This window comes from Ciconia boyciana, chromosome 2 (assembly GCF_034638445.1).
Source record: "Ciconia boyciana chromosome 2, ASM3463844v1, whole genome shotgun sequence".
Taxonomy (NCBI): Eukaryota; Metazoa; Chordata; class Aves; order Ciconiiformes; family Ciconiidae; genus Ciconia; species Ciconia boyciana.
The window spans coordinates 23,496,575-23,521,142 of record NC_132935.1 but is presented as its reverse complement, the minus strand read 5'-3'; the positions used below and the strand labels follow the sequence as shown (position 1 = coordinate 23,521,142).

General features: G+C 42.1%; 1 protein-coding gene across 1 annotated transcript in view; it reads left to right on the top strand.

The window, feature by feature from the left end:
- Positions 1 to 24,568, top strand: part of GRHL2 (grainyhead like transcription factor 2) — a 65,607-nt gene extending 41,039 nt beyond the window's left edge. Inside the window, exons 9-16 of the mRNA XM_072851147.1 lie at positions 903 to 1,061; positions 6,670 to 6,757; positions 6,845 to 6,984; positions 9,173 to 9,204; positions 10,684 to 10,778; positions 16,366 to 16,451; positions 22,634 to 22,698; positions 23,931 to 24,568. Coding sequence (XP_072707248.1) covers positions 903 to 1,061; positions 6,670 to 6,757; positions 6,845 to 6,984; positions 9,173 to 9,204; positions 10,684 to 10,778; positions 16,366 to 16,451; positions 22,634 to 22,698; positions 23,931 to 24,045 — 780 coding nt within the window. The 3' untranslated portion in view covers positions 24,046 to 24,568. The remainder of the gene's footprint in view (positions 1 to 902; positions 1,062 to 6,669; positions 6,758 to 6,844; positions 6,985 to 9,172; positions 9,205 to 10,683; positions 10,779 to 16,365; positions 16,452 to 22,633; positions 22,699 to 23,930) is intronic.

The window sequence follows — 24,568 nt, the reverse complement described above, 5'->3', positions numbered from 1 at the left end:
AGGGCAGTGTCAAGTTGCGTGGATTCTACATGGCAAGGGGGACTTTTGAGAAGAGGTAGGGAGCAGTTTTATAAATGTTTGAGAAACTGCTTCCCAGTTTGAAAGACAGGATGAGATGGATTTTTGAAATTGAAGAAAGATAGTGAAGGACCCTTAAAGTGAAGATCAGGAGTATCTGTTGATGGGATGGAGGAAGAGGTACTGCTGATGAGAGTGTGAAGAGAATTGGGGGTGGGAGGAAGGGTAGGACTTTTCTTTGGCCACACCGAATTTAAATTGTGAGCTGTCAGAAGAACAAGCCAGACCAAAATATGGCTGGAAAGGACGATGCAAGATGATCTTCCTATGTCTATATTAACAGATAGTGCAAACATACAGAGCAGGTTTGTAGAGTGAAACAAGTCAGGGCTAAAGACCTGATATCCACGTGAGACACATTTTAGGAAGTTTTATCTCAGATTATCTTTAGTCAGTTCCCACAGACTGAGCAGCTATTAGCAGCTGGAACATGTGAGGTGTGCTCCTAGGACGCATCTTCTGGTCTGGCTCTTCCAAAAAGAATCCAGCTCATGCACTCTGAGCTCTCTGGTGCGAACCAAAGCACGGTAAGTTGGGACAATCAAATGATTCACTTCAAATGTGAGCTCCTGATCCAAACTGAAGCATTGATACATGCCTTAAAAGTTTGTCCTTCTTCCTAGTGTGGGAGCATCTTTGCTGGACTTAGGACAGATGCAGAGAATAAATGTGTGAATTGCCAGAGTGTGGATTGTAGCTGAATTAAAATCTTTTTTTGGGGGGGGTGGGGTATCTGCTTTTATTTTCCCATTTGTTGTCATGTATTTTCAGAAGTTTAATAGTTGTTTGCACCACTTTTTAAAAGTAATCTCTCTGGCGCACAGATTTTCATCACAGTGAATTGCTTAAGCACAGACTTCTCCTCACAAAAAGGAGTAAAAGGGCTTCCTTTGATGATTCAGATTGATACGTACAGCTACAACAACCGCAGCAATAAACCCATCCACCGAGCCTACTGCCAGATCAAGGTTTTTTGTGACAAGGTAAGTGGAAAGAACAATTACCATGGATAGAGGAGGAACCTCGTTAGACAGTTTATTATTGCTGTATTTTAGACCTAATTAAATGTTTTTTCTTTCCCTAAAGAGTTGTGTTTCATGGTAGAATTTGGACCAGCTATATCATAAATCTAACAGATTATAATGTAATTATTTTACTGCTTTGCAGCCTTTTTGGCCCTGATTCCTCAGCTTGTGAGCAATAGTTGGACTGTTTAAGGACAACGTATTATAGGTCATCATACAGGAATATCAAAAAAGTCATAGAAAGCATAAAAGTAAAGATCTCTACTTGGAAGGTCAGTGCTGACCATAGGCTTACGCAAGTGCCAGTCTGATGATGTTATCCCTTCTGGCTCTAATAGCCAGGATAGGTAATGTGTAAACTTTGTGGAGAGGTCTCTGATAGAGGAATGCACCTTTCAGAAAGGCCTGCTAAGCTCTCTTTTATGATACAGTGGAAAACACCGAGTCCCAATGATGCTGCTGATGGTTTTTTTCCCCTCGCTTGATTACAAACCGTTATTTTGGAATCTTCAATGAGACTTTTATGTTGCTAGGATTTTCTTATTAAAAGTAAACTGCAAAAATATATGAGCCATTCCCATTTTGTAGTTCAGTAACTGTTTTTTTTCCCCTTTTTTTGCTCACTCCTTCTTGCAAAATTTAGTTCTTTTACAATGGGTTTCCCCAGTCCTTTGTGAGAATTGGTAAGGTTTTTCAGCACCAAAACATAGATCATGCCATAATGAGTCTGATGGTGTCATGGTCAGTTGTATATATCACTGAGAAGAAACAGTTGCTCAGAAATGTTATCTCAGTGATGATTCTTAGATGTGAACATGACCACATTTCAGTTGTGTTTAACACCTGCCAGCTGATGACTTTATCCCTGGTGGGAAAGATCTTCTAGGGGGGAGCTGATGCCTGGATTCTAGTCAAGGTTCAGGGATTCAGGAGCCTACATCTATTTAAGTGACTTGGAAATTTATCCAAATTAGTCTTGCCATCTTACAGGTGGGAAAAGAAAGGCAAAAGGCCATGCCCCAGGCAACATGTAGCATTAACTTTTTAATGGAAGGGTAAGAGTTCAACTGTTCCAGGTCTCTGTGCTGTTGCTCCTTCCCCTTTTTCAGTTAATTCCCTTGTTGCTATCTTGACAACGGGATCTTGAGGGCTAATCAGTCAGTTGTGTTAGTGGAGCAAAAACTTTGAAAGTAATGAATGTAAATGTATGCACTGAGGTCTTCTTGCAGTCAAAATGTTATGCTTTTAATTGTAACTTTGAATGTCAAATATTTAGAGATTTGAAGCTACAGCTGGATGTTAAAAGCTCAGTAAATATCAAAGTAACAAGTCGTTTTCATCTACCTGTTTTTGAAAAGCAATTAGAAAAATCTGAATTATTTAAAAAAAGGAAGGAAATTCAGAGCACAAATTCATCGAGGGTGACCTGTAGACACAACTGGTGGAGATTTTGAATAATACATGTTCATTGCATCTATTGGCTTAATTGGTACTTCAAATATCCAGACTAGAAAGCAGGAAATGGATGTTGAGTCTTTTAATCAAAACTGTCTCAAAGTAGAAGAAAAGATCACAGGGACAGTTAAAGCGTTATCCACATCAAAACTATATTGAAAGTGGGAACTGGAGGGCTCACGAGTATTGATAATGGGATATATATCTGTATAATATAAATGTATACATGCATACATGCACACAGAGCTTTTTAACTTAATGCAGGGCTGAAAATGAGTTGAATGAATGAAAATGAATGAAAATTATTGAGGTCAATTCACATGACAGTTTGTGCTAATTGGCACTTGGAAAGAGACTGAGACCTGCTTCTCCCCTCACTTACGCTGCTGTATCTTTACCGACATCCGTTTGTCGTGGTGCTTTTGTAAGTAAATAAATGTTTGGAGAATGTCCACTTGCTGGTGGCACTGGGAGGATTCGTCATGCTCAGAGGAAGATAGCTGGTGGGGCTGGGTACCCTCATCTTTCCAAGACCAAGATGCCAAAATAAACCCTGGCACTGGTTGAGGCTGTGCTAGGTGGAGGGTCCCTGGCTCAGTTTCTCTGGGAGCCTGCGACTTGCCCTCTAGTGACAAAGACAGGGATTGCTGCCTGTTTGGGAAAGGCCGTGGAGCTGAGACAATTACTGCCCACCTCTTTGTCATGATCAATTAAAGAAGTATTATGGAGCCATTTTAAAAAAACAGCAAACATATAATAATTTTTATACATTTTAAAATTGTGAATCGCACTGTTATGCCCCAGTCTGACAACCCCAAAGAGAAGCTGATAAGAAAAGTGCCTGATTTATTACAATCATCTGGATCAGAGGAACTGCACAGTAAATTCCTCCCGCCTCAGTACTGAAATGTGTCTTAGTTTGAAACGTGGAAGAAAAAATGTTTCTGTGCCTGACAGTGTTCTTACAAATGTTTTTTCTGCAGTGATGGTGCCTCTTTAGGACCAGTAGATGTGTTTGTATATTAACTTAGATAAATCACACGTAGAGGTGTCCAGTTTTTCCAAAAAACATTTGCTGATAAATTAATGTCCTCCAGCTGAAACACAGCATAGCTGTTGTGGAAAGAGTATCCCTGAAGAAATAAAACTGCATTTAGCTAAGTGGTACATACTATATATATTTAGTATTTACTCAGGCAGTTGCTTAAATTTAGTATCATTTACATATATACTAGAGAGCAACACCAACTCAGATCCAATGTGTGCTTTGTGACACAAATGTATGGAGATAAAGGCTGCAAAGGTTGTAATCGTGTGCTTGCTCCCTTTTCATTCTCCAGTCTTTTGTCCCTGTTTATTTTCCAGTAGGCAATCTTCAAAGCAACTGTTACAGTGCACATCTTGTTTTTCAGTGCTAATTCTCTCTGCCCTTGCAGTCTTTTTATCATGTACAGATCACTGATGCTGCATTATGATAAGACTATAATTTTTATTCCTTAAGTAGGTTGTCAGGGAAACTTGCTACCAGGCCTATTTATATTTATGCAAGATGCTTTAGCTACTGTGTATGAAGGAACTCGGGATTCAGAGATACTTTGATTTTCTACATGTGATTAGCCTTGCTGAAAAGAAGCAGAAGCATTTGCCTTGGAAAATACCATAACATTGTTCCAAAATCAAATAAATTAATCCCATTTTCTTTAATCTGAAAAACTACGTGGTGTTTGGAATATATGCAGTTCCTGCCCTCTTGTCTTCAGTATGGATTGTCATAGAGAAAATGGATTATCATAGGGTATTGAGCAACTCTAATTGCCTATTAATCTTCAGCTTTAGAGCGAAGGCAGCTGAAGTCTATGGGCCTGGGCCACCAGATGTGGAATACTTTGGCCTTGAACTAGAAACAGGTGTACGTATGAGCTTCATAATGGTGATGGGAGTGGTCCTTATGATGGTAAGGGCTTTGTTAGGCTGGAGCTAGTATGCAAGACATAAGCTTAAATGAGGTGAAGACCTAGAAAAGAAAGTATTTTGAATCATCTGAAATTCATAGGCTACGTTTTGCTAATAGTTAGTAGCAGAGGTACTCGTTGCATTTATACAAAGTTCAAACATCAATGAAAAAATGAAAAACTCATTCAATTATTTGACTGGTCAGAGCCTAATTTATAGTGCCCTATGAGAGGGTTATTTCTTCTTCTGTCCTGAAGAGATATACAAACTCTGATTTATTAGGTATGGGTCAGATGGCTCAGCTGTGAAAACTGTCCAGCAGGAATGCTCTGATATGCAAATATCTTATTGTGGTCCATTGTCTCAGCACTTACAACAATGTCGTACATCATGTAGGCTTGGCTGCCCCTGCACTGTGCCACGTGGGACGCCCCTCGCTCAGAAGGGCTGGTAGGTAGTTTTGTGGGTATTGCAGTTGCCGCATTTGTAAAGTGGCTCTGGCACAAATAAGCACTGGTGGGCGGGCATGGCTGCCCTGCTTAGATATTGCCTGCACCCCAGAGGACTTGGGGGTGTCTTGCCTTGAATGAATGAGGACAAAGCTGTGAAGCTTTACCAAGTTCATAGTTACAGAGAATATCAAAGAAAAATCAGCAAAACGTATATTCTTTACTGTGTATAAAAGTCTGAGTCCTCCTCAGTTTCTGCTTTCCTGAGAGGAAACTCACGCTTGCTGCCGTGTGCGAAATGACTTTCAAGGTTCATCCCGCTACCTGCGAGCAGCGGAGCAGCAGCACTGAGCAGTAGGTAGGGCTGCGGCTGCCTGGCAGAGCCGGTTTCTGCAGCACAGGGCTCTCGGGGATGTGCCTTCTGCAGGGCAGTGGCTGTGAGGCATATTTTTCTCCTTTCTGTGAAAGAACAGGTGGCCTTTAAAGATACAAATGTACCCCTAGAAACAATTTTGATAAGGGCACGACTCTGACTCCCTTGGCTTCTGTGGTTGAGGGCAGTGACAAATGGATTGGGACCTGGGTCTGGAGGCAATGTTTCCGTTAGACACCTTCATGTTTTTTAAAGAGCTGTTGCTTCCTCCACCTCTTTCAACTTCTGGAAGTCTATTGATAGATCACAGCCAGGAGAACATCTTTCCTTGCATTCTTTTCAAGCTTGGTTCATTGGCTTATGCGTGAATTTTGGCGTCTTGAGTGGATATTTTTGGCTTTCCTTACCTCCCTCCCCCTCCCCTCTTTCTTTTAAAGAAACTTCTAATTTTAATTTGGAAAAAAATCTTGAATTTTGCATGCTGACTGTCTGGGAGCATATGGATCTTTAATACCATTCACAACATGACTATTCATATTTATAAAGTAAATTAGGAGAACTTCAAAGGAGGTGTTGCTGCTTTTTATGTCAATAACAAGTTTTATTTTCTAAACTTGTTGAGAGTGTATTTACATAACAGAAGCCTGCAACTTCCCAGGAGTTCCTGGGGCCTAATAGGGCAGTGCTACATTGCTTTCCAATTTCTGGAGGGCTTCTCCCTGTTTGAAATCCCTGTATTTTTCTGTAAGAGCCCTTGCACTGTTGGCAAGCTGTCAGTGTAGCCTTGTTGCATTGGCAAATCTCAAAGGCCTCTACAAAGCTGGCCACAGTGGAGCAATGCCACCCTCAGACAAGGTGGGTGGAGGAGAGTTTAGGGAAAAGATTAGCACAGACACGAGCTAAGATGATAGCAATCCTGCAGGTGTTTTACGTCAGTACATACACAAAGTATTTGGCCTGAGCACTTTGTCCATTGCAGAGGCGCTGGGCTCGGGATGCCCTTTGCACAAGTTGTGGTGGCCACAGCCCTGCTACAGACTGCATGCTGCCTGGGCCGTCCATCCCGTCTCCTCCAAGCCAGCATGTGGATATGTTCCTTTTGCTGTCTCCAGCCCTGGGGGCTGCTGGATGTGCCAGCCTGAGTTTTGGGCACAGGTGATCGATCCAAAGCTGGCATGTTCCCAACAATCTGGACAGATTTATCTGTAATGGGATAACCAGTTTCTGTTTCAGCATTTCTGATGTGTCTGTCACTGTAGTTCCAGGCATCGCAGAGTACGATGCTCACAGTGGTTCCTCGTTGGATAATATCTGTGGGTTGTCTTTTTTGCATCAGGGAGCGGAAAGGAAAATCCGAGACGAAGAGAGGAAGCAGAACAGGAAGAAAGGCAAAGGCCAGGCATCCCAAGCCTCATGTAATAACTGTGAGTACGACGGGCCTTTCTGGTTTGGGGCTAAGTCACCCTTAACATGCCTCCTCTCGTAACCACGTCGCTTTGTGATCCTCCTAGCAGCTGAAGGGAAGTTGAGTGCACTCCCTCTGCAAAAAAAGAGCGATATCACCTTCTTCAAAACAATGGCTGACCTGGATTCCCAGCCAGTTCTCTTCATACCGGATGTTCACTTTGGAAACCTACAAAGAACTGGACAGGTAGGCAATGAAAATGAGATGAGCTGGTGCCCACCCACCATCCGGCCACGTGTGCTCCGAGGCAGGTTTTAGGAAAATAAATCACTGTTCCTGGGGGCCACTTGTTTCAGCTCTCATTTTGGTAAATGCAGCTCTTGGCAAGTCACTTTAAAAAGACCTTAAAAGAGACAAGTGCCTTTCCGAGTTCTGGGTGCGAAAAAGGAGATTATACTTAATTAACAACCGACTAGGTTGTGTTTGTTATGGTTTTGCTATTCTTTTGCTAGGAAGAAATAATGGAACAAACAATCAAGAATTTTGAAATAGAAGGTTGATTTGTGACTGAAAGAAAGTCTGGTTTTGAATGTGCTATTTGGCTTGATGAAATGAAGTGCCACCTTGTGGTAGCAGAGATCCCCCTCCCCGTGACAACTGAAAACAAAGACCAAGCTCTTCTTGCATGTGTAGAGGTCACTAAACACCACTGCCCATTTTCTGTCGGCATCACCTAGAGATCTGGGAATTCCTCGGAAGAAAATATTTTCACTCTACAAAGTAAAAATCTATCATGCTAATGTTAATATTTAGTATTGCAGAAGTCATGGAGTCATTATCACCAGTAAGTGTGAGGAAGTCTTTGCTGACTTGACTCTTCTAAGACCTAATTTATTGCTTGCTGGGAAATTGCAAACCTGAATTGGAGGGTCAGCTCTGACAATTTTTTGAATATTAACCTGTTATTTATTAACATCTCAGGGAGTAGAATAAGACCTTTATGCATGTGTTTATAAAGACAAATAGTAGATGAGGAAATTTTATATGCATCTTGCTGCAAAATATTAAAATAACGCAGATTAAATGACACTGAGTGTTGGAATTGTCATTTATTTTAAAGCAGTGATAACTATGGTAGAGCAAAGCACAAAGAGCGCAGACATTGCAATCACAGCTGTCACTGACTTACTCTCCAAAATTGGAAAGACGCCCACTCACGTATCAGTGCTGGGTACCTTCTGTCCTCATGGCTTTCAAACCAGAATGTGGATTTGTCTCAAAACAGAGAAGGTGGAAGCATTCCTTAGTATATGTAATCCTGTAAATAATTTTCTAAACTAACTGGAAGATATCCCAGTTTGCTAGCTCTTAGGCAATGTTCAGCCCTGTCTTTTACTGCTGTATAGGTTGCAGTATCAGCATTCTTGCTATCCTGAACTTTTAAGTTGTTTTGTGTATTACTTAATATAAGAATGATTTATTATGACAATAATTTATTATTTATGAATGTTTTATTACGAAAGTGTAGCCACTTTCAGGTCCTGGTCATAGAATGAGTTACAGACCTCAGCTTTGCACACACGCACCTCGGAGCTATTTTCATTGTACAGGTTCAGAAGTGAAGGCTCCCATTGAGAGCCGAGTGTGCTCTGAGTCTTGCCAGCCCAAGTGCTGGAAATCTGCCCGAGATGCCTTGCTCTGGTGCCCTGCCTTCACCCCGCACTTGCACAGTAACTCAGCAGCTGGACTGCTGGTGCAGTTGTTGGTGCGGACCTGCAGTGCAGGCACGTTGTGAGGAATTTGGCTGACTGTTCTGTAAAGCCTTTGACAACAGACTGTGATTTTGTGCCTCCCCTGCTACTGTTAGCCACATTTGCTGCTGTTGTAAATTTGGTCCCAGTGACTGTGAGCTGTACTGATTTACACAAAACAACGGTCTGGACTTGCACTTCTGCCCATAGCCTGTGCAAAAAAGTTCAGCTGTACCATTAGTAATTGTATTTCCATTAGGTCCATAGATTAATGTTGGTCTTTATAGTTTAATTAGATTTTCAGACAGTACTAAATACATACAAAAGCTTGTGAGTGTTGTGGCTTAAATCGTATTAGGGGTAATTTAGGTGAGTAGTGATCTGATTTAGAGGATTATAAAACAATTGGGAAAATGATATAAACCAGGGGAGAGGGCAATGTCTGTCAAAATGCTTTGATATATTTCCAGTAGATGATATTCAACAGCAGTTTTTCAAAGCCACGCTTTTTCCAGACCACAATTGGAACTAGAGATGTTTATGTTTTATAGAAGGAAAAGTATTTTTAACAGATGAAAAACTTCAAACCACTTGTTGTCTTTTCTCCCTTTTGAAGTTATTCTGTTAAGCAGGTGTCTGTCTGAATTTTGGGAATAATTTTTTTTTTTTTTCAACTCTTCTAGGTTTACTATAATACAGATGATGAGAGAGAAGGGTAAGGCATTGTTTCACAAGCTTTGCAGTTAGCAGTTCAAACTCATAGAAAGCAGGCACAAAACACAAAATCAGATAAAACTGATCCCCTTTCTCCCCCTTCCCTCATGTTCTCCCATCACTAACGGTAGGTGGATAATATGTAGAACTGGTAGAGGGAGGTTTATCTTATGGTAACTTTATTTTCCTTCATGTGAACTGGCTGCTTTTTATATCTATTTTTTATTGCATTTCCAAGTAAAACAGTTTAAGGAGCCATAAGGTTCAATACAGGGACAGGACAATATATTTGATAATAAAGTGTCTTTTATATATATAAGGGTTCTCAAATAATTTAAAAACCAGGATTTTTTTTAGTGAAGCACTGAACTTCACCCCGTTCCTGGAAGCTGTTTAGCAGCACACGTGTGTATGCGACAAATACAGGAACTGCAGAGAAAATGCCCAAGCGCCAGAAGAGAAAGGCAGAAAGAGAACAGGAGATCCTGGGAAGGGGGGAGGTTGGAAATGGGAGCACCCCCTATCTGGCTTTGGAGGGACTGGAAGAATTGCAGAAAGTCCCTAAAATAGAGATGTCATGAAATAAGGGCTTTAGTATGTGCGGCTGAAGTTCAGCCAGTATTAACTGTAATGTGTGCAAGCCCCATACTTTTATAAGTTGCTTGAATCCCAGGTGAGCACCCTCAAATCTGAGAGTTTGGAGTAAGACAACTGCACTCATGTAAACCTGCAAAATTGGCCTGTGGTAGGGAGTGGCCAGGCACCTGCAGCTAACATTGACTTGAAAACACGAGGCCCTTTTTGTTTCTTTTATGCAGCTAATGTACTTTATAAGGCTCACTGTGGAATTCGAGAAACAAAGGGGTTTATTGCACCAAGCACACTGCCTTCAGTTCTCTCCTCCAAGAGTAAAAGGAGACACCGAGTCCTGCCAGAGCTATTCCGAGGGGAGGGGGCAGCCGTAGTGCCTTGAGCCCTCAGCTTCCCTGGCGGAGTGCGTTGCAGCTTTGGGCTGGATCTGGCCCAGTATGTTATTCCTTTTGAACTCGCTGGCTTGTACGGTCTCAGATTTTAGAAATATTGCTGGTGTTTCCTGAGGCTGTCTCCTTGACCCCAGAGAGGAGGTGAATCAATGTGTAAATGTGGGTTCAGCTCCTTACTTATCTGTTTCTTCCTCCCCACCCTCCTTCCCTCAATATTTAAACAGTTAAGGGCCTTTGGGGTTTTCAAAATAGTGTGTAACATTGGAGCGTATTTTCCTGTCACCTGTCCCAGACAGTCGGTCTGGGCAATTTGAGAGGCCTGGAGAGTTCAGATAAGCATCAAAAGCTAAATCCTTGCAGTTTCTGGTCTGGTGCTACTTGAGTAGCTAGTGGGGTTTTTGCCAGAGTACCAAGTGAGTCATGACTGCTGCTGTTGTCTCCTCTCCTGCTGGGAGCACAGTTTTACTGTGACATGGTCCCTGTTGTGTGTTTTCTAGTAGCAGTGTCCTGGTCAAAAGGATGTTCCGGCCTGTGGAGGAGGAGTTTGGTCCATCCCCTTTGAAACAAATGAAAGAAGAAGGCCTGAAAAGAGGTAACAGTCAATTCTTAGCAGTTAAAAATAATGCTGTGGGACTCATGCTCTCAAGCTGGGAAGGGCAGGTGTGGCTTGGACCAAGTCAGTTGTTTGATGCTAGTGCAAATGTGGGATAGATGGGAGAAAAGATCATTATACCTGCCAGTATACAACGAGGCATTTTAACAAATGCTAGTAATGATTTAAAAGCAGAAAAGAAAAAAAAAAGGACTGTGCTGTCTCAAGAAGGGATCAGGACACAAATGTATATAAAATATAAAAAAGCTAGAAAGTTTCTTGATCCTTGGCCAAGCTGCATAGTTCATAAATGTTCCAGTAGCAAATCTGTGGTTGTCTATTTTTAACTTTTGCTCATCTTTTCTGTGCTGGCTGGGATCACAAGCAAATATACAAGATGCACTGGGTGAAATACAGAGACCTTACGCAGGCAAGCTCCTGCTGACTGCAGAGTGAGATTAGCCTGAATAAAAGCTCAGAAATTTCCTACCCAATTAGAAATATAAGGCTTGGAGAGACATCTTCCAGCAGACCTAACTGAATTGTTTAAGAGTTTATTTCCCTTAACTGTTTTTACTGCCCTGAGTGAATATTATTATAGTCACGTTTCATGTTATACCAGTCCAACTCCTGTTTTCCAGTCTGCTACAGTGAAGCATAAGTTGAGTAACATTGAAGCAATGGTTTAGGTGGAGCTGTTAAACCTTTGCACTGAAGGTAAGGATGAGCAGATGGTGGTTTTGTCCACAAAATCTGCTTTGTGTACAGTCACTTCCAGTGCAGTGCTATAGGTGATAACTTCCTACACTGCCAGTTAGACACCCTGGAGAATATTTGCCATTCCTTCAGTCTCATGAGTTCTGTCATGTAAGTTTATTGGAGGCTCCAGGGGTTTGACCAACTTATATAACTTGCAAATGTTTTGAGATTCACCCATCAGTTTTGTGAGACGACAAAGCAACAAGGTACAGAAGTGAGCTCAATTGTTCTTAGCTGCACCATTTGTAAGACTCGTTTGAGCTTTATAGAAACAACTTCCCATGAGCCTGCATTTGCAAAGTTTCTCTGTTGGTTAGGGTGGCTTGCTTGAACCAGGGGAAACATACAAGATTACAGGATGGAGACTGATATCTTCCTGGAATAAATGTGAACATATTCTTCTTTTAATTAAATCTTCAATTAATTATGTGAGGTCAGCACTGACCACAAACTTGTACCTGGTTGACTGAAGGCCTTGACCAAATTCACATTATCAGGGCTCCATCAAGCAGAAGGGGACAGCCACAAGGGCTACATAAGGAACTGTCATTTCCTGCAATTTCACCTGGGTTTCCCAGCTGGAAGCCTGGAGAGTTGCCTGCAAGGAGGTATTGACTTGCTTTGATTATTCCTGTCCTTTGCTGTGGTAAGTTGTTTTAATATAATTCAGGACTTGCAACCATTTCAAGGGGAAGATTTGAAAGAAAAAAAATGTTTTTCAACTGGTGGCAAAACTATGTTAAATAATTAAATCCAGGAGAGGCACAGAACCAGAGAAGCTGGAGGATCCTTTCTTCACATCCCCTTCCTGTTCGGTGTTTCTCTCAACTTGGACTATGCTGGCTGGAGGCCAAGCCTCTTCCAGCATGGCCTTTGCTCTGGTGAACTTCCTGCCATCGGGAACCCTGCATCTGGGGTTGTGCTGATGGAGCGCAGCTCAGCTGAATCTGCCCATTTGACAATACTGCCTTTGCCACAGGAGTCACCGGGTATTAAAATGTTCTGCTGTTTTTCCCAGGCTTAGCAACACTAGAAGCTTTTTTTCTTCCAGATTTATTTGGTACAGCAGAATCAATAACTCCTAGAGAGCAGGTATAGACGGGACACTGGTGTAACGTTTGAGAGAGAGCAGGTCTGATATGTGAAAATATGCATTAAAAGCAATGTAATCCCAGGTGGCTCATTATCAGAGCAGTGCAGGTAAGTAGCACCCAGTGAGAGGTCCAAGCCCAGCTGAAGAACTGAAGTGACAGTGTGTGGCCTCACCTCTGCCTGATGGACCTAATTGTAATACTGTCTGGTGGAAGCAAAAGGGGCAGCCTTCAAGAGTCTGAAGGGGTTTGCAAGCCATTGGTAAAACAAGGTTCATATTCTCATGCAGATAGCTGCATCTTTGTGAATTATTCTTTCATCTCCTCGACCTCTAAGGGAGGTACAAGTGCCCAACACAGAAATGTAAAGTATGTTAATCTGTACCAAGTGTGCAGCACAGCTAGTTACTTGGCTAGACTTCTGGCCTTTTCCTGTTTTGAGTTCTCAGTAAGAGTTTTCAAATCACTTTCCCTTTCGGATTTCATAGGGAGTTTCCCGTTAATTATAAATCCAGCAGCTGTGTTACAGATCAGGGAGATTTCCAGTCCTGTAGTTCTCAGCTTGAAGAAAGTAATATTTTTGTCTAGCTTTTGTCTCTCAGGAAAGTCATGTTAAACTACTCTAAAACATTTTGGATTCATAACAGTCAGGGGTTTGTGAACCATCCCTGTGGAGGACAGCATTCACTCTGTCACCTAGGGAATTTGTGCCTAGGCAATTAGTGAAAACTCCAAATGAGGGAAAGGAAAGCCAGGTCACAGCTACCAGCCCTACTTTCCTTGACTGAAATATGCCACAAATCCATCCAGAGACCACTTTACAAAGACTTTAGTCATTGCTCATAGAGTGTCAGTCACAGCATTGGTAATGCCTGTGCTCACACCTTCTTAGTGGCCCAAGTCTTACTGTCCCATCATGTCCTTAGTTTCATTTTTGCCACATGTCTGTTGCTTGTCTTCTGCCTTGGCAGATTTGCCAATGGAGAGCCAAGCTGTTAACACTTTTAAAAGAGGTATCTAACATTGTTCTTCTGCGTTCACGCTTAAATCCTCAGTTCAGTGGCCTGGCTTCCAAAAATCTCCTAGGTGCAACAACCTCCCTTGCCTTCAGCAAAGGCTGGTTGCCACTCTGCAATTTTGTGAATCAGGGCTATTTCTTAAGTAACTAAAGGTAAATTTATCATCCCCATCTTTTGCAATTCTTTTTAACAGCTAAAGATTAGGGACTATGGTAGGTTTCAATGCTGGTAAGAAGGTTAAGAACTGAGGTCACGTAGTGTAAAGGGCAGACAAATCTGAATTAGTCTTTTAACTTTCAGTCAAAAATAGCTCTTTACCTGGCACAAGATCCGTGCCCCCCCCCCCCCCCCCCCCATCTGTACTATTAAAGTGAGCCCATGTAGATGCCATGAACATGGTGACAGTAGGATCAGAGGGCATAAGTATGAGTTGTGTCACATCGTCAGAGTTATGGCTTGGCATTCAGTGGCAATGCTGCTGAGCCCAATGGAGCCGTGGCAGCCCCTTTCCCTCTACCCTGGCTGTGCCTCCTGCTGCTGGCCAGCCGGCCTTCTCCCCGTGGTTATGCCAGCACGAAGGCTTGTGGGGCTGCATTGTACGCTGAAGCAGGGACCTGATCTGTCTGAAGAACAACTCAGAAAAAAGAGTTGTTTTTGCACTCACATCTGCTGTTTGAGAGAGTTCATCATCCAGGAAAATTCATTGAGACAGGCCAGAGTAACAGAGCATAAGGGCAGGCATGAGACAGGGGCTTCCTAAGGCATCACTGTCATCAGAAGTCATTTATAGAAAAGTGCCCTAGTGAATCAAAGCTGGGATTTTCACACCTGTTGGGGGAAAGAAAAAACCAACAACTCCCCATATGTTTACTAATCCTGGCTCTCTGTGTGTATAGTAGTGATTCAAGTTCCCCGTTATCCTTGTAATGGATCCTTCATTCAGCATAACATCGCCTGACACACCAAGCACAACAGAGAGATTTAAAGCTCAGCACTTGGATTGCTTAATGTCCCCAACTTTAACCTCAGACCCAGTGATTTTTTGTTCCTTTCAGATACGTTTGTAATTATTAAGGCTGGCAGAGGTCCAGATTTTTGAAAAGCCAGGAGTTACAGGACAGCCCTCTAGTCACAAGAGAAGAATTACTGAATTAATAAAAGTGTTAGTATGGGTAAAATTAGCACTTTGAGCGAGTGCTTGCTCATGCAAATAAACCTATCAGACCCAACAAAATTTAACTACTGATATGGATTTTTTTTGTTCTCTTATAGTCTTATATATTTAGGTTGTGACCCGAAGTTATCTCAGCTTCTAAGTCCTTTAAAAGGACACTCTCAGGCAGGTCCCAAAGAATTACCAAAATGTAGGTAAAAAGGATGTGGCTCTGTGTGCCTGTGGTAGCAGTTTTGTGGCTTGTACTTCTGAACTAAAGATCCAAAAACCACTATTGTCCTGTACATCTGGTTTGTAGACCAAGACAGGGGACTGATCTGCAAATGGGCCTGAGTCCACCCTGAGTCTTGACCTGAGCATTAGCTTCCAAACAATTGCTTCTGTATGAAAAATACCATAATTTCTGTTGGTTCATCTGCAAGTCATCTATTGAGTTACCTGGTGAAGATACCTTTTGGACTACAAGGATTAGCAGTTTCAAAAGATATCTTTTTCTGTCTACCAAAAAAAAAAAAAAAAGATGATTAGCAATGTCATTTGTCACACAGACATAAGATACTTAACGGTGCATGTGTATTTGTACCTAACGTGCAGCACTGCTATTTGAAGGCAGTTTATTTAGGGAACAAAATAAATTGCAGAACATCTTATTTAACCTGCTACTTTATCAGAGTCATGTGAGATTACACCTAAAACACTTCTCTAGTGTTTATGTTTATTCACTTTGTAGCTGTCTGCTTTGGTTTTGCCATGTAAGAGCAAGTTTCCTCTTTTTACCTGTGCAAGTCAGAGAGGGGAGAACAAGCTAGAGAAGGCAGGGCACTGCGCCTGTGAACCACTAAGACCCAGCAGGACATCTGAGGTAGGAAGAGGAAGGAGATTTTCAGGAGTACAAATGGCATTTGGGTACCTGAGCAGGGGTGGGCACGCAGGTAAATGCCTGCCTGCCAGCTCGGCTTTTGAATGTCTTCCCTGTAAAGTCTCAAATTACTTTGGACTTGTTCTTTCCAGTGTTTAATTTCAGACTGGCCAGGCCCATTTGCAGTCATCCACATAGTAATGTCAAAGAGAACTATTTCTTTTCCTTTTTGTTGGTGTTGCTCTCAAAGGCTCAGCTAAAGGCAAACCAGACTTGCCCTTTCTGAATGTCCTTTCCCAGCCTTTTGGATGAAGCCTGGAGAGGTGCAAGCTGAGACAGGTTTAGGAAGACCTAGCTTGTGTGTTTTGTCCTGTGATCCAGGGACAGGGCCCCAGTGCTTTTTAGTTTCTCTTATTTCAGTAAATGGAGGTTTAAATTCTTGAAGATACGGATTCCTCACATTAAATTTTCTGAATTTTCTTTGTGTGTTTTCAAAGCAACTATGATGTGTCTTCCATGTTTAGATCACTGATGATATGAGAGTACATTTTTTTTAAGTGCAAACCACCTTCAGCACTTAATTTTATCTGTCATGGATTAGTATTTGTTTTTCTACTCAGTGTGGAGTGTTTCGTCTGCTCAATTGACTGAACCTGCTCCAAGTTTGACTTTTTTTCTGTTTCAGTGCTTTTGTATGTGAGGAAGGAGACAGATGAGGTGTTTGATGCTTTGATGCTGAAATCACCCACAGTAAAGGGGCTAATGGAAGCGGTAAGTATCCGATGTCCTCATATTGTTTCTCTCTTGGCAAGAAAATCTCAGGCTTTCAATGTATTGTTGAGGTAAAACATAATATAAAGATGAAGTTATTCTCAAATACATTTAAAGCGTTTCATAAAGGCTTTCTGGAGCACACCTCTGAAATGCTGGCATGTTCCGAATTCAGTGCTGTCAGCAGGTTGCTGGGATTAATTTGTGTCACAGAGCTGATTTATGGGAGACCTGAGCCTTGAGGAATGGTGGTAATTAACCAGTGTCAGGGAAGCATAGAGGTGCAGGCTTCATTTTCTGAAATGCTTCTTTCTGAACTGATGATTCGGAGCCTGTTGAATCTTCTCCTGTAATGCCCATTGGTGTGTTCACAACCATCTTTTAAAGAAGACGCCCAAGGATGCACTGTTTCCATGTGAATTTCATATGGCTTTTGTGCAATTGCTGTTCCAGCATATGAGGCAGTTGCTGAGCTAGTGCAGACTAGCCTTTCATACCTCCTCTCTCAAATTCCTTCTCTAGCCCTCAATCCCAGAGTGCCCTACCTACCAGCCTACCTCTTTGCTGCTTCTTTGACTCAAGTTTTTGCTTGTTACCCATTAGCTGTGATCCTGAGTGGCTATTTCCACATTTAATCCTGCTTATATGAGCTGATGGCTAGTCGATGTGTGAAATTTGGTGAGGGAAGCGTTAAGAAGCAACCACTTATCTCACTGCTTTAGCGGGGGGACTAATGTGAGATTGACATGTGGGATGCTGAGTTGATTTCCAGCCTTGGTTACATGTAGGAGAGAAGATGGGAAGGGATGAAAGTGTCCCTAGAGAGCTCAGCTGAGTGCTAGAAGTGTGTATATTCATACTCTCATAAAACTGTCACAGTGTCTTGTTGCATGTACTGGACACTTCAAATGCAGTAAAGATTGAGTTATTTGGTCAATATTTGGCCAGTAGCAGAAGGCAAAAAAAATATTTGTGGGTTAGTGAAGTTGTTTAAAGCACCTATTCAGATCAGAGTATCTCTGAGGAGAGTCAGCTGCATTCTAAGGATGTCCTAACTGTGCTTTTACCGATACTGTTTGTTATCTGTGACTGCAGCTCAGGTGCTAGGCAGAACACACATATATAATAAAAGCCAGGCTTTGCTTGAAGAGGCTGCAGTCTGATTCATGATAAGCTGTAACATGATTTCATCTTGTCTTTGTATGGAAGTTAAAAGTATGTTATAATTCTTCTGTAACCCTTCGAGCTAACATGAATGTTTTATCTCCAGTAGTCTGTGCTTCTCCATGCCTGTTCTCCAGCCACTGTGTAACATAAAAACAAAGCTGGTGCAGAAGCAGGAAAGGTTTCTGCATACCTCTGTCAGCACAGCTGCTGACTCAGTGGCATGTTTTCAGCACCAGAGAAATCTGATCTGTTGTAAAATGTCCCAGTTCACTGCAAGGAACACATTCAGAAAATTTTAATTCTCTTTGGTAGGATATTGTGGATAAATCGATGCCAAAAAGCTGTCAAACTGCATATTCTTAAATACTCTCGCTACAGTCGTTTCAGCAAATCATGTAATTTTGTAATTGTGCACATCCTAAATGCTCAGTTCTAAACTCAGTACTAAGAACTTAGAAACTGAGGCTCTGAATATTATAGAGCCCCAGATCTGAAAGACAGCACCAATGATCCTGAATCATATGCTCCTTCTCTGTTTATGGATTTTACTTTTTTTGTTGTTGTTGTTAATCACTATTCCTGGTCTGTGGCTTTCTCCTAATTTTCCATGATTAATTATATTGTTTTCTCAGATACTATGTTTATTTTATTCTCTTGTATACCCCCATTCCAAATGAACAATTAGATTCCTTCTCAGATTTCTTTCTTCTGGCAAATATCTAAAGGTCTCAGGTTTCAGAGATATAGTGCATCTCAGAAAGTGATGCAAATGTTTGGTTTTTAAGGTGTTTGCATCCTACACTAGTCAGTCTTGATCAACAGAAAGTAGTGGAACAATTGCCCCTCACAAAACATCACACATATGTGGTAACTGACCAGCTCTAAATCCTGCTCTCAGCCTGATCCAAAGTCAGGTTAACTCTGTGGATCTCAGTAGGTACCCCAGTCTTGCATTGTGCAGAAACACATATTTATTCAAATTACAGAAGGCAATCTAAATTGGGAAATTCAAGTATCTCCCAAAGTCTTTCTAAATTTGAAAGCTAACAGCTGAGCTCAATAGAGCTTGCTTAGACCAAAGTTTATTAGATACCGGTCTATGTATGTGTCCTTCCAACCTTCTGTAGGGCAACAGACTGGACCATTCCATAGAAATAAGTTGGCAAAGATGTTTTCCTGCGTGCCTTGACCACCCCAGATGTTGCCCTTTCTGTCTTCCTGACTCCAGCAGAGAAAGCATTTCTGGTGGCTTGTGCAATCAGATATGTGCTACAGACAAACCTACCATGCCAGGGGACTGCAGCCCAAAGGGACACCCAGACTGTTATTTTAGTGCCACTCTGAAGGCTGTCCCACTGCTTCAGGCATCCTAAGGGAAGGAAAGAATTCTCTGCTCAGAAGATTGAAAAATGGACAATGGAGATGATAAAGGAAAATATTCCTCCAAATAAAGATATCTTTTTAAAATTTATTGTAGCCTGCTTGGGGTAAGATGAGAAATCCTGTTGTTTTATATAGAAGTTGGCAGTAGTGGTGTTCCCCCTGAGCTGGCAACAAACGTGTTTCAGAAGAGGGTGTTAAGTGAGATGCCCTAGCAGATGCTAGCTCTCTGCTTTCTCAGATTCTGCAGCAGGACTTAGCACATTTGCACTGGAGACTTGTTTTCTGAGCCTGTGGGGGGGAGGCTCTCCCATACCCCCACTTTGAGCCTTGCTTCCACAGCTCGCCGTTTGGTATAATTGGTTGAATCCTTAGGGGTTCCTGAGAAATGTGCTTATTCAGTCAGCTGGAAGTCTTTTGCAAAGCTCACTAATCCCTGCATGTTATATAAGACCTACACCTGTCACAGGCAGTGTGACAGGCAAGGCTTTCTCAGCCCTACCTCTCATAGCTTATGTAGGAAGTGGTGTCCCAGAGTCCCAAACCACTTTGAACAACATTTGGAATGCGTGAGTGTTAGGTATCCCAAATATCCTAGGGAAGTTTTATGCTGGAATGTGCAGAATGCTGTATATTAGCTGCTATTAAACCTCCTTGGCACAGGCATGTTTCTCCTTGCTTGTTTATGTGCGTGGAGTCAGTGAAAAGTGTCTTCCAGTACTGATCTTTACAATATCACTAGGCTTCAGAGTTAACAACCCAGAGAGGAAGATATACTGTTTCCTCATGTTCGCACAGTTGTGACATTTTCTGCAGTTTCAGGTTGCAGTTTTTCTCTGATGCCTGTTACGAAGGATTTTTTTCAACAACCTGATGAAATGGAGCCATTTTTATTATTGCTTTAGATGAAAGCTTAAATTTAGGGGTACAACAAAACCACAGATACAAAAGTTCAGCACCAGATTGCTTATCTGACGTAATTCTATTCATGGTAAGCAAAGCTAGAGGATAAGAAAGAATAAAAGGAGAACATTAAAGTTTCTCTGAGAACTTCTCTACGACAGTCAAGATTTGCCCTCACAGTGTGGCACCTGGGTACCCCAGAGGAGTCACCAGCCTCAGGTCAGGCAGCTGCCCTCCATGGGCAGCACAGGATGAGGCATTGAAGGAAGGGAGACTTGGAAAGATGGTGGTAGACAGGGGTAGAGTGTGAGTGAGGGGCAAGGTGTGGGTACCTACACAAGTGCTTCTGGTCAGAGGTAGGTGATGCTTTCTACTGGGGATCCTGCCCATAGATCCTCCCTTGGATTTATGTGCATAGGCTGGGTCAGGCATTCACGAAGGCTAGGTGGGGCAGCCTGTCCCACCTCTGGTGGAGAGTAGCTGGAATAGGTTCGGACATCCCACACAGGGATATGGCAAACCCTGTGTTCAAATCACCCTTGTTCTGCCCTGTTTGGAGCAAAGATTTGAACTTGCTCCAGATAAGCCGAGTATGTTATGGAACTTCTTTGTAGGATGCGTTTCCACCCTGTGCATGTGGTTACGTAGCTTTTCCATAGGCTACACAGAGCCTTTTGCATACGCTACATAGAGCTCAGAGTGAAAAAGATTGGTTTTATAGTCTGATAGTGAGGATTCTTGTGTGAGATATAAGACAAGTGGGGTGAAGCCCCTTTTCTCATAAATGTGCAAAGTGGACCACTGCCCACAGCAGGGAGAGTGTGACCGTACAGCATATGAGCTTGCGCAGCCTTGATGCTGAATTAGGCCTCTCCCAAGGCAGGTGGGAACATGGAACCAGGACTATCATCAGTACCTCCAGCACCATATCCAAAAGGGCAGGGAAACATGTTGGTGCAAGTAAAACTGCAAATACAACCCACAATTTAATTTGTATTTTGTTCTCTGCTAGGTGCAAAACTTCGAGAGTGGATGGGTCTGGTGTACTTTGTCAGTTACTCCTTATTTACATCCTCCCCTTTCTGTTAGCCACAGATGAATGCTGTGGTCAGAGGAAACTGTTTGCAGTGTAAAATAAGCTTCATTGATTCTTCAAAATCTTGGAGTTATGCTATACTTTTAAAGTACAAAATTCTGTCTTAGGTAAGATGACAATTATACAAGTATAGGTGATGTAGGCAAGTATAGGCTAATTAATTCTTTCTCTTAGAGAATCGTGGCTCTCTGGACAGGAGCTGTGCTTGGGGTTCAACCTGTGGGTGTTTGAATCTGTCCTTGGTGCTGAGTTTATCCATTCCTTTCTTTCCATTTTCTATTTCATGACAATTGCTTTAATATACTTCTCTAAAATATCACTTTTTCTCAAGAGAAGTCTGAATGCAAACACAAAGACAGGATTTTACAGTGACTGATGTTTGGCAGTCTTTAAATGGATTTTTAATTGTGCATTTCAGTTCTCTAATGCAGAAGATAAATAGTCAGCTATTTAGCTGCAACTTTATTTCACCTGGGAAGAGCAGGAAACTTACTTTGGTTGGCAGTAGAGTACCACAGAACATTAATCACTGACAAAAAGTCATTTTTCCATAATTAGTTTGCCTTTTGGGACAATCCTCTTCTAGCATATGAATTGAGAGACCTGTTCCCTCAAAGAAGAGTCATAATTTGGAAAGGAAACCTAGCTCAGACGGAGGGCTCAGGGACACTGTCTCCATGAGCACACCACAGGCTTGCTGCAGAATGAATGTCCAAAAAAGTTACTAATACACTGCTGCAAAGCAATGCCAAAGCATCCCAGTGAAGTGCTCGTTAGTGTTGGTAATTTGTCAGCTAAGTAGTTCTTCCTTCAAAAGTTTTCCTATATTTTCTGCTTTATCATTTTCATAGCTGGCAAGAGCTTTGTTTTAGAAGTCCTTTACCTTAACACTTCTCTGTGGCATCTCATCTTGTTATCTGTACACTCAGATGATGTTTTGTGAGTCACATAGTGTTCTCATTTTGCCACCCTAGTAACTAGACTGAGTCACCTCCCCAACAGTACAGAAGCTTCCTAATCCTGTGTGTAGCATGTTTGTAGCCCTCCCACAGTAAAAGGTACCTTGAAGATACTTTTCAGACAAAAGAAGTACCATGGAGGGTCCTGTTAGCTTAACAAACCTTGAAATGCCATTGAGAAATAGAAATATGCACATTTTTTTTTCTTGATCCATCAGTCCATCAGCTCCTTTTGTGTTGCTACTCATCTGCCTTCTGCCCAGTGGAAGAAGCCTTTGCTTCCATGAGCCCAGAAAATCAGAATAAGAAATGGCGGAAAGGCGGCTGATCAGATTGAAATTCCCTGGTAAACTCTGAAGCTGGGAAGAGTGTTGACTCCTTGAGCAGAGCAGTAGGACATGCTGAGGCAGTTTTGATGACTCACACCCTATGAAAACTATAGTCTCCAAGTTTCTGGATGGAAATGATTGTCGTTTTTTGATCAAGATGTTTAGGATTATTCCTCCCTGAATCATCCTTAAATGAAGCTATGATCTGGTTGTGAGTGACCTTTCTGTATAGCTGTCCTGTCAAAGTTTGCGGAGATAGTGTTTCAATGCCTTATGTAAAGTGAGAGGTGATAATTTAATATTTCTCATTAGTCTTTAATGGTATTTCTTTTATTTTTATGATTTCAGATCTCTGAGAAATATGGGCTGCCAGTTGAAAAGATTGCAAAACTTTATAAGAAGAGCAAAAAGGGGTAAGTAAACTAACTAACTATGGGCTACTGCAGGATCCTTTAGAAGTATTCAGAGATCCCAACTATGCTTGGGCAGTATAAACACTTTTAGGAGACATGCCCATACGCTTGAAATCTTAAGGTCTATGGAGACAGCAAGGGGTGGCAGAGGAGGAAACATGACTCTCCAGTCTGTGTCTGACCAGTATTCATAGGCTTACTGTGAAGAAACAGAGTTTGTGTTTGGAAAATGGATAAAGTCTGTTTTGTAGACTATATGCTTAATAACATTGTGGAGTGCTAGCATGGGAGAGGTGCAGCCTGTGCTGTGAATGTGGTATGGAGTTTCCCTGCAGTGTTAGGAAGAAGTAGGCCACTGTCCGAATCTGAAAGGCAGGCAGGCAGACAATGTTTGCTGCAGGGGTTTCAGCTGAGTAAATTTAGACTTGAGCATCACAGCTGTGATTTTAGAATAGCTAGGCTGCTACTCCTTGCCATAAATCTAAATCTAAATCTCTCCGCTTTAACTTTTTTTATTTCTAAATAACCACAATATTGTAGTGATATAATTTTAAATCAATCATTTATTTTCAGCTGTAACTCTAGCTTAGGGATTGTTTTGTCTGGGGATTTCTTTAGCTTTTGAGAAGACAGGTGAAACTTCTCCCATTTTGCTTCCTTCTAACACTGTTTCCAAGTGATATGTTTGTTGGAAGAAACACTTTACAGTAAAGAGTGAGGAAAACACTCATAAACACTTCTAATAGTTGTTGTTGATATTCTCACATCCAAGCTGAGTTCTAGGCCTGTGAGCTGCGCGCAAAGCAACATTACACTCCTTCCCCATGTTAGCGACTCACACCACAGAGGTGCAGCAGCTCATGCGGTGTGGCTGAGGAGCAGCATGGAGGTGTACCTGGGGGAGCCAGCACCAGGCATGGGAAACGCCAGCTAGCTGGGTCTGCCAGGGATCTGGAGTGCAGCTCACCTTGTAGGCAGCTTAAGTGGGTTAACATCCCAGCACTGGCATGCCTCTTACCTTAACTACTTTGGCAAGGAGCAGCCTCTAATCCAAAGACGCTAAGGGACTATGGGGCAGATCTTGATGATGATTCCCACTATTGTCCCTGTACTGGCATGTGCTGGAGTCTGTTTTTGCATTTGTAGTGAAGCGAGCACATGCAGTGGAGTGGATGGCTTTCACTTTCAGTGTCCTGGTACATAAAGATATTGATTTGTGCCTTTGTCACCAGTATCTTGGTAAACATGGATGACAACATTATTGAGCACTACTCCAATGAGGACACATTCATCCTGCACATGGAGAGCATGGTTGAAGGCTTCAAGATCACACTGACAGAGATCTAGCCTCAGGCAGAGCCTGTTTGTAAGGAACCACAGCATTTCATCCTTCTTGGAAAGCAGAAGATTCCCTGGGAACTTGACAGCCATTGATCAGAGAAACTGTTACAAGACTGCTTTGAAAATACTGTCCATTCTGCACGTGTGCACCCACTGCGTATAGGCTTGGGTTTGTCAAGCACAAGGCCACTCATGTTAACCTGGTCCCTTATTTATTGTTCCCCACTCTCTAGTGTACAAGCAGTTATCAGCCCCCAGATTTGTAAACAGATGACCCACTGCAAATGTGAAATGCAGCATTTTAATCCATACTTTAGTGTGGATAAGCTCATTCTAAAACATGTTATGGAACCATGCTGGTCTAGTTTCAGAAAGCTGGTGTAAATCACTTTACCAGTAGTTCTCTCCGTCATTGCTAAAAAACTGGCGCAGTGCTAAAGATGGGGAAAGTGGCTGACAGAGTTCACTTGCTCAGACTGATCCATATCTCTCTATAGTGTATAGTCTTGCCAAATACCTCTGGTAGTTC